General features: G+C 34.2%; 1 protein-coding gene across 1 annotated transcript; it reads left to right on the forward strand.

Moving 5' to 3' along the window:
• The first annotated feature begins 1367 nt into the window (after nt 1-1367).
• LOC146163773 (uncharacterized) lies at nt 1368-6037 on the forward strand. Its single transcript, XM_083380589.1, has 10 exons — nt 1368-1493; nt 1582-1678; nt 2477-2620; nt 2889-2986; nt 3201-3366; nt 3682-3752; nt 4307-4361; nt 4464-4558; nt 4621-4692; nt 5466-6037. The coding sequence occupies exons 1-10, from the start codon at nt 1440-1442 to the stop codon at nt 5577-5579; spliced, it is 966 nt and encodes a 321-aa protein (XP_083236715.1). The 5' UTR covers nt 1368-1439; the 3' UTR covers nt 5580-6037.
• Nucleotides 6038-10703: the final 4666 nt, after the last annotated feature.

Genomic DNA, 10703 nt, shown 5'->3' on the forward strand with positions numbered 1-10703 from the left:
GTAAGTTTCATATAAATTATACAACTGCTTGTTTAACTTGAAGAAATTTAATAGCTTAATTAATTTACTATTTTTTAGACTGAGCAGCTTTGCTATTAAACTGAAACAACACAATTATTTATAAACAGCTATATTTGAAACATGTAAACTCTCAAAAGAGATCTTCAAGATAATGTGGCATAATCTGCATTTATGTCTGAAATTAAGTTTAATCAGATTAGGAAATAAATGCCCAATAAAGATCTAATTATTGTAAGGGGAACTGTGTTAGTGGTGTACAAGTTAGCAAAGCAGTTAAATATTGTCAAACTTTTTGTTATTTTTTGTGTAACCTTTTAGACTTTAAAATATTCATGAAGTCATAAGAAGTTACAACCTTTCAAATAAATGAGGTGCTCAGTATGAAAGACTTTTTATTATAGAAGGAGCTAAGTAGTAGCAATAATATCTTTGTATTTACAGAAAAACAAAATTTAAAACATGAACATAATGTAAAGTAAAGTAATATCTACCTAAAAAACTTTATTTTCCATAAATATTTCAACGATAGAACAAGTATGACTTCAGAAGGATTGTAGGTTGTATTTGATGTAAAATTGTTTACCAGACAAACAGCATATGATATAAGAAACGCCAACACATCAGTTCCAGGTTGTATGCATCTGCTATTGTGCTGCTAAAATGTGTACATTTCAGTAATAAAGTAAACAACACATGCATAGTTGTACAGGTGTGAACCCCATGCTTCATTTTGTCAGTCAGTTTAGGTGATGCCTTATTGCTGTTAAATTCAGGTAGAAATAGAAAAAATCTAGTAAAAATAATTATTTCAGGTGCACATATTTAGATTTGATTGTTTCTCAACTAAATTATTGTTAAAATGTCAACTATTTTTTATTTTATTATTTTGGTATTAGAGAAGTGTAGTAGATGTGGGAAGAGGCGCCTCATTATTGCTTTAGTGTGGTGCCTAACATGTCCACAAGTGCCATTCTAAACTTGTTGTGACCCTTGATTGCCTGAAAAGCTCTTGTGCTTCAGACAGTCAGTTGTTGATTAGGTGTAGCTTACTTCTAATGCTGATTCTGCAGTCTGAATAATATAATTTGGATTTACTTTTAGTGCTATTTTCTGGTAGTTTTTTTTATAGTAAAACTAGTGTTATATTCAATATTAAAACCCTTTTAATTTGTGGCAGTATTTATTCTATTTTAAGATCCAATTTTTATATATTAAGCATATTTTGTTAGTTATTCAGAAAGTTTGTTGGCAGCATCTTATTGGTAAAGTACCTAATACTAAAATGGTTGTTTGTCCTAATAAATGTAAACAAAAAATAATTACAAAAGTTTGTGCGAAAATTATAGCAATGATATGAGATTTAGACATTGTGCGAAAATAATAAAACATTTTCCTTTAAATGTATTTTGAGGAGAGATATGTCGACCACCAGTGAACAAAGTAATCACGAGGAGTATTACCAAAATATTAAGGTTTGTTTTTAGTTTTTGAAATTTGGATCTAATTCTTAGTCAAATTTAAAAAATATAGATTTCTAAAATCATTAATTTTACTTTCAAGGATCAAGATTCAGCTGTCAGTGATGAAGATGGACCTAATCAAAGAACATCATTAAAAAATACTTCACCTGTTAGACCAACCCATTTTCACCATCCACGTAAGCACACAATATTGCATACTGAATTAATTATTATTTGTACAACAAATTCAAGTTACAAAAAAAATTTAGCTTTTATTAAATCATTTGGTTTTAAACATATTATTAAAAAGTAGCTGTTGCAACTATGGAATATTCTTAATGTAGGCTGTTTTAAGTTGTTCTAAAATTATAATTATAATATTAGTTTGGCTAAAATATATTATAAGGAATTATAATATGAAACATTTGAGGATTGACTTCTATGATGCCTAGAAGAGGTTGCAGCTACTGAATTATTTACATGAATTTATCTTTCTCAAAGATGCAGTACCTCTTGCTGGTCCAACATAATAATGTTAAGGGTGTGAAATATTAATGAGCCTTTTTTATATTTGAGCTCAAATTTCACACTAGTACTATGTTTTTCTCAATGTATGATATCATTTATGGTGGCAATTGTTTTAAATCCTTAAAATAACTTAAGTTGTTTAAAGTATTTTTTAACTTAATATTTGTTTCATTTACACTATAAAATTCTAGAGTTTTGTAAAAATTCCACCTCTGTTAAAGGACATTTTGGGTTTTATAAATATTTTGGGATGAAAAATCAAGGAAGCGCATGAAAAAGATGATTTCCATAATGAAACAAAATGTAAAAATGCCTAAGCTAACAAATATTAATTTAAATGTTTATGCGGTCCTTACCTATTGGTGTAATGCCCTCTATATTGCATGCTGTATAATTATATAGTTGTTGGATGAAAATTTTAGAAAAACTTTTTGTCCACCATACATTGTCTGGTATGTGATTTTCAGGTTATATTGAAGAAATAAATAATAACACTTCTCCAGTTATACAATCTCCTCAGAGAAGACATTGCAACGTAAATCCAGAGTCTGGAATAGACCGGACATCTATTCTTAATGCAGATGCATGGAACAACTCTATTGCAAATCAAAGTAAGGCGCTACCATTGACATCTTAAAAAAAGTATACAATTTTTTAAAGCAAAAATTGACAAAACTATTTTTATTTACATGCTGCAGATTGGTGCTGTGAGTATTTAAATTATTTGATAGTTAACTTGTGTAATATCTGAATTCACACCGTTGTTTATATTGGTAAAAATGGGACAGTATATGTATTGCAATAATTGCATAGCAGGAATCCCACATTTAAAACACTGTGTTTATTAGAACAAAATTGTAAATTACGCTATTCCCTAAGGTACTTGGTACACTAGATGGCAGGATAAAGAAACAGAAGATGAACTGGAGAAGATTGAAAGAAGAAAGGAAAACCTTAGAAGGAAGCGCCTAGATCAGGTTCCAAACCAACTAATAGCTGTCCTGCGAGTTTAATATTTTAGTTAGTTAATAGAATTTTCTATTTCGTCTTAATAGGTAAAAATAACGTTTATAGAAGCATCACAAAAAGTGCAAATCCCTAACAATTGATTAACAATTAAAGCCAAGCAATCGGGCTAAAAATTGACAGTTAACAGTAGTTGAATAATATTCATTTACTGTGTTAACCTAGCTGCTGAAACTCCCCTGCAGCATGGGTAGGATGGTTCTAAAGGAGCAAACGAAACTGGAAGCTCGATTGGTTGAAGAGGAATCCGACCCTCGTCTGTCCTCCAGATCTCCTGGAGCAAATGCCTCGTTACCGTCACGACCGAGATACAACAGCCCTGTCAACTCGTGTAAGACATTACCACAATTATTTTGCGATTTGTGGACAACTAAAGTTTACGGCTTGGAATATTTTATTAGAAAGTTGCGTGCGAAACTAGTTTGCACTCAACATTTATGAACACATATTTTATCAGAGTTGCGTCCTAAATTCGTTTAGACATAACATTAATGAACAAAATATTAACATTGAATTGGTCAGATGTATCAAGGGGGGCACTTTAAAAATGCTCACTCTCAATAGGTTTAGTACACAAAACATAAAACTTAACCCTTTTGATACCATGTGAAAAAAAATATATAATAAGTATAATTCCTATTTTAAGCTCCTTCTCGGACACTGCGAGAGGCGAGAGACTATGGACTGGGATTGAGCTTTCAGAATCTTAATACCCAGGCAAGTATATGATTACACTATCTGTTTTGTACTAAGATTTTATTTATTGTCGATTGGTCGTGGCCGATACAATTTCCTACGTAATGGGCACGGCTGGGGAAATTTTATTGGTCGAAAACGGTGATATTTAATTCCGTATCTAAACGTAGAAATCTCTCTATCACACTCTATTTACAGCAGGGCTTCTTAAACTGGGGTCAATTGACCCCTTGGGGGTTCGTGAACTAGTTTTAGGGGGTCCATAAAGACCTAAGTGAAATATTAATGTATATTTAAGAAGTAATGAGTTTTCAAAGAAAAATTTTAATTAAAAATAAAACGGTTTTTCACTGAATGTATTTAGACTCCATTTAACTTTACATCTTTTGAACGAAATCGGTAGATTTCAGAAGTCTTTTTCTATTGTGACGTCAATTTATGACGTCATCTCTGAAAATGTCTTGTCTACCGTGGTCCACGCGAAGCAAAAAAACGAATTCGGGTCCGCGTTAAAAAGCTTTAAGAACCCCTCATCTTTAGGGACACCGTAAAAATGTTTTTCTGCTTATTTTCAGAATGACGGAAATATGAGTAGTTCTCTGGACGGTTCGCTCATTAATGACAGCGAAGGTACGAAAATACGACACCAATACGTTTCTATTGACTAAATAGATGTAACACAAGTATACTAGCTATTGAATCATATTGAGTATACGTAGTTTTATTTTCCAGACGAGGTTGACAACAGTACGTTCATTCATGTCAATAACGAAACCACTATGTCAAAAGGAAAATCGATGCCCAATATAGCAGGATCACGAACTAAAGTAAGTCTAAATTGAAACATTTGCAAACGTAGAAAATCCTGTCATTGTTTTTTTTTGTTCAGATATTTCCTTATCATATTTTGTCGACACTAAACAACAGATTGCCAAAAGGTGTGGACCGTACTTGCCTGGAGGTAAAATGTTAGTTTTATCTTTTATCCTCTGATATTATAACGATTTGCATTGGCCTACAGCTGGAGACCATACTAGATATTAATTAAATGACGTTTTTTTGAAAAAAAACTTCACCTCTAAACGCGAGATAAGCATTTTTTGTTATTCAACAAGTTTACCGTCGAATATTTAGAACAGCAGTCCGACATATTCTGAAATTCGTTTAGATTCCTTAATACGTGTCTTGCGGCCATAAGGCATTGATCTTTATTTATCGTACAAGTCGGTTTCCTAGCTATTAAACCAAAATACGATACTGACAAAATGAGAAATAAAAAACATGCGAAACGTAAACCTAACGCGTGCTAAGAGTGCAAACAACTGCAGAAGTCGTTCGTGGCGATTTGACACTTTTGGACTATGGCCCATTGCGCCCCTCTTATATTGTTTAAACGAGGGGGTTTTAACATGTTATAGACCCCTAAGATATTTTTTCAACAATTTTCAAAATCACAATTTCACGTTGTTGTTAATGGCGGCCATTAAGTTTAGGATTTACAATCCACTAAGCAGCTTTAATTATGAAAGTATTTTTTCCTATACTAATATTGCTTTGTCTTATAGTTGTTTTGTGTTTGGATATTTAAGACAAGTCCAACTTTTGTACCACACAGAATAGTGCTTTACGTTTATGTTTTTCTAATCTTTCGAGTCAGTTCTTTTTTGTTTCAGGAAATTACCATATACTAATTTTTTATATACATAATTTGCGAAATTCTGTATATTTTTGCAGAAGCATTTGACTGTCACGGAATTTGAACAAATCTTTCTAATGTCACGAGACAAGTTTTGGCGGCTACCCAAATGGAAGCGAATGGAAATGAAAAAGAAAGTTCACTTGTTTTAACTTTACTTACCACGCTGAATATGGTTGTTTTTTCACAGTCAACTGACTGTTGGTAAACCTAAACGCTACGATACTACTACTTTGTTTCTAGTTGTAATACTTGGATTCTTTGTGCTTTTTAACTGTAGCCTACGTATCCGTCAAATGCATGACTTGTGTTTTAATCTGTTAGACAATTCTTGTTGATTGACATTGCTAAAGCCACCAAGGAAAGATTAAGGGGGCACAAGGCCATGCCCCAATCTATATTTTCCACACGTAACTAAAGTCGAATTAACGGTTGTTGCGCGGGATTCGTTTGACTGTGCGTAGTATGTTTAAGCCCATTTTGAGAGAGTTGTGTTTGCCGAAAGGTGCCATGAGTACTGTAACACTCTGAAAAATGTATATTAAATAAACGATAAGAAATGTGTCCAGTGTATTGTGACATTTCTGCAACTGCAAATTTCAACAAAATAAATGCACTGTTTTGCGTTTTGCGCGAATATTGTACGTGGTTTGTCAGTTTTCGGCCAGACCGCCCCAACAACTTGTTCGCAAATCGTAAATATATTAAGAAATTGTGCGTTTAATGTGTCTCGTTTTCGCCTTTCCTGGTTCAGTTACGCTTTTGCGTTATATCTCTTGAGAACATCGAATTTCCTAAGACTACCGTTTATGACGTAATTATTGACGCAATTTATCAAAATCTTCAAGTCCCCATTTCCTAAACCAAAACCTGGATCGTTCTACCCTTCAATGTCACCCTATAAAGTTTATAAAACCACTGAAAAGCAGTTTGACAGAAATGGATGTGACTGCATGTAGCAATTACTAACCTACTACGTTAAGCACAATCGTTTGTATAACTATAGCCTACATTTAGTTGTACGAGACAAAGTGCAAACGAATATGGTAAAACACGCTTTCAATAGGCATAGGCTACTTCGTTATTTGATTTAGGCGGTTATTTTTTTTTTTATTCTTATTTCTCTTTTATGTGTTTCAAGCGTATGTTTATTTTCCACTTTGGTGTAGAGAACAATTGTATTTATATACTGGTAGTTGAGTCAGTTAAAAAACTATTAGGAGTAAACATATAGAGAGTTTAAAAAAGTTTTAAATATTATGAAAGTTCATAAAATTACTCCTGGATTATTGCATATGGTCAAAACACCTGCCTTGATGAGATATACATTTTTCGCGTTAATTCGACTGATTATTCCGGGAACTTTGCGACACACCAGTGTGTGACGTTGTGGAACACTGCTCTAGTGCATGGGTTCTTAAACTGGGGTCCTGACCCCTTGGGGATACGTTGACGTGGACTATATTCAAGGGAGTTCATAAATGTCTTATTCTTACTTTATAATAATTTAAAATATGGAATATCCTACATTTTTTTAATAAAAACAGTGCCAGTAAACGTTTTCTATTATTTTCCTTTTTTACAGATATGTGTAGGCTACCTAAAAAGTTCTGAGGTTTGCCTTTAATTTATAGAGCCTCTAATAAAATTACATTCGGAAAGCAACCGAAATTGTTAGGGTTAGTAGGCCTATCCGAAACCGAAATTTGATAAACCGTTTTTGGCAGTTTACTCGAACCATAACTGAATATTTGGGGGTCACTCGAACCTTAGCCGAGCCCGAATCAGTGAAAAAAGCGGTTTACCCCGAAACACTGGGAACAAACTGATCATAAACAGTGTTACGCGAACTGTGCGCCATGGTAGCGAGTCTCATGGATCGTCTTTAGTGGCCGCATTACTGTGAAAAGGTAGCTGTCGAAGCCAGGGTGACCAGATGCAAAATTAAAAAAAAAAGTTTCGCAAAAACGGGCACAATATGAGAGAAAAACGAATTATTTCAAAATTTGCGCTTCGTCTAAAAGTGAACACGCCAAATTTTTCCATCTGGTCTCCTAGCAAGTGTATTTTTAGTACAAAACTTGTATTTTAAAGTGAATCTTTTTTTTAAAGGGAACTTGGCGCGCTGTGGTTTTAATAGAGTGCAATCTTCATAAGTTATACCCTTACTGAGCTAAAATTGTCGCACAAACCTTTAGCTATCCAAGCCCTTCTGAAGCTGCTTTTTGACCAACGAGTACGGATTTCGTATCATTGATAAACCGAAAAGGAATTGAAGTGTGGGCTACGTAAAGGTCATCGAGAGCCGAACACAAGACGTTCTGGTATTAGAATTGTATTAGTCGATATGGCCATGGCCCCCCCCAAACTAAAAAAGATGTACATTATTTTTACTTAATAGGCAGCTTATTTTCGCGATTCCTTAGGTAGTATGGCCTATTTTCGCCAAAATAAGACATATTTTTAAGCTTTGTAGTGGTGTACGAGCTTATGGCGCCATATAATGAATATTTCAAAAAAATGATAAAATTCGTTTCGCGCACTCGCGCAAAGCGGCGTTTTTCAGATTTGCAGAGACGGCTTAAGTGACCGTACGCTGACCTCGACTATATAATAACTAACTTAAATCCAATTACAATTAAAAGCTTTTTTTGTTGTTAATGCAAATCTGTATCAGAACCAGCCTGCCAATATACTTCATCCGGCCCGCCGCCTCTTTTGACAAATTAGACACGAGTCCATTTTAAATACTTTTTGACTATTTTAAGTGTGTAAATGCGAAAAATGTTCGCGCTTCGCGCTAATGATCTTTATACATCTAGTGTGTTTACGTTTCCATGCTATTTTTGAACTAGATCAGCGCGTCTTTACTGTTGTGCCGTGGAAAGCTGCCAAGTGCGTCGCGGACAAACGAAAAACGTATTCAAACATAATCGACAAATATTTTTTAACCATTTTTTTTTAAATGTAACAAAAACAAGAAATTTAAAAGAAATACCAGTATACCAAAAAAATCGCGCTCGCATCGCTCGCCAGGTGTGCCCCAAATGGTTAACAAACACTAAAATAGATTAACTATAAAATTTATCGCGTTTTCTCAAAGTAGTTTTATTACACTTTTTTAATAGTAGTAGGGGGGGTGACGACGTGTGGACTCGAATTTTAAACCAAGTATACGCTTTTTCAGCGAATTTTCGCCAAGACTTTACTGCCTCCTTAAAAGTAATTATAAACACGTTGTAAAAGTGCAAAAAAAATCCAAGGCCCACCTGATTCACAATTTTTATAAAGTTGTAATAACACAGAATCTCATTTAACATATGTTGTGCGGCCCGCAGAGACCTTTCTGAGTTTGGTTTTGGCCCGCGACTACTACACAAAGGTTGCCGACACTTGTGTAAGGATTTGAATAACCTATCCAATGTGCTCACGCCTTTTCGGGAAAAAGCAAGATGTGTAGACAATAGACATGGTAGCGTCTTTCAGCGATATTCTTCATACCGGGTCAAACTAGGAAACCGGCCCACTGTAGAGGCTAACCTTATTACTTTTTCGTGCTTTCAAAAGGTCTGTTTTTCGCGTTATTTTGCAGGAGTTAGTTTATTCGGCCAGCCGATGTTATTTTTACTTGAATTATGACGTCACGCAATTATATACTTTTGTGACGTCATATCGGAAAAAATTGTGACGTCATATCTGAAAAAAATTCATGGCCCTCCCCAAACTGAAATCCTAGATCCGCGCCTGGCTGTCACCTAAGCAAAGACGTCATAAAACGTACAATACAAAAGCCATTAGTTGGTAAAATCAAGCATACAGCAGACTCACCGAATCGTGTACTAACAGAAATGTAGCAAGCATTGGCGTATGATTGTTTCTAGACTCGCTCCTATCTGAGCCTGTGTATCTCAGTTGGTAGTAGAGCGACGGTCCTGGTACGACTGAAGGTCGTGAGTTCGAACCTCGCTGTTTTCTAGTCTGCCCTGCTTGCATCATTGATCAAGAGATTCGTTGAGTCTGCAATGGCTTTTCAGTGTATTTTTTCGAGTGTTTGAATATTCAACTTTAAAAGGCCAAATTGGTAGTTTTATAAAAGGCCAATCTGGCAACCCTGGTGGAAGTTTATAACACATGGCCTTTTTTTATATTTAATCTTTTGTCACAGATTTTTTCTTTTTAAATATAGCAATAATATTAGCTTACATTTATTATATTTTGTGGGTGATTTTAGCAGTGTAGTAGTGTAGTACAAAAGATTCACGTTTTAAGGTGTAAAAATAATAATTTTTTTGTATTTTGTGTTACTTTCTAAACTGCAAAGGCACGGACTTGAACGCATTGAACCGATCAAAAAATAATACAAAACTTTCAATAACTGGAATTCCCCTAAAAACTTTCTTAGCTATCTGAAAAGTTTTGAAAACTGAAGTTAAAGTTTGATCTGTTACAATTCTCATGCACTAAAGTCAGTTGATATGATAAACCTTTCACGAGCATTTAACATGGCATTTAAAAAATAGGTATATTTAAAGTCATGCTGTTGTAAAATATTTCTCACTGCTGTACAAAAGCAACTGCAAAATGACGCTTTTGTTATTTCACAAAGAAAATCATAAAAAACTGCAGAACACAAAACACACTGTTCGATTATAAACTCAATTTCAAAACCTGTGATGAAGACAATTTTTTTTTTACTTATTGTATAACAAACAAAATTATCTGGAAAAAATTAGGTATTTAGTCATTATAGTAGTAGGCTATAATTTAAAACTGTTTTCTGTTTTTATTTGATACTAATATCTTATACACAAATTTTGAGGTGTGCAGTAATATTTTTTGCACACTTTAGGTTGAAAATCCTACCAAGTTTAAGTGCTCAAAATACCAATTAAGGTGTGCACACAAGTTGCCTTATAGAAAAAATATTGGTTGTGTACCAGGTTGGAAAGTAAGGCCTGTTTCCCGTTCGGCTGCGGTCATAACCCGCATTTTATGTAAAATCAATGTAAAATGTGATCAGCCGCGAAAAATCGCTTAAACCCGTCGCGCTAACGGTTTTTAGCATAGTACTCCATTTTCAGCTGTACAAATTTTACAAATAACGTTATTACAGCCGCGCAATATTGGGCGAAAATGTTATTACAGCCGCGCAATTTTAAGCTGCAAAATCGTCTCCCACATGCAAAATCCAAAGTTTCCAACCGGGGTTGTGTACCTGCCACAGAATGCAGAATGTGTTGTGTATGTGTTTTTATAAATAAATTAAACTTCTCTGT

The sequence above is a fragment of the Ascidiella aspersa genome, chromosome 2 (genome assembly GCF_963924565.1).
Source record: "Ascidiella aspersa chromosome 2, kaAscAspe10.2, whole genome shotgun sequence".
In the NCBI taxonomy this organism is placed as follows: domain Eukaryota; kingdom Metazoa; phylum Chordata; class Ascidiacea; order Phlebobranchia; family Ascidiidae; genus Ascidiella; species Ascidiella aspersa.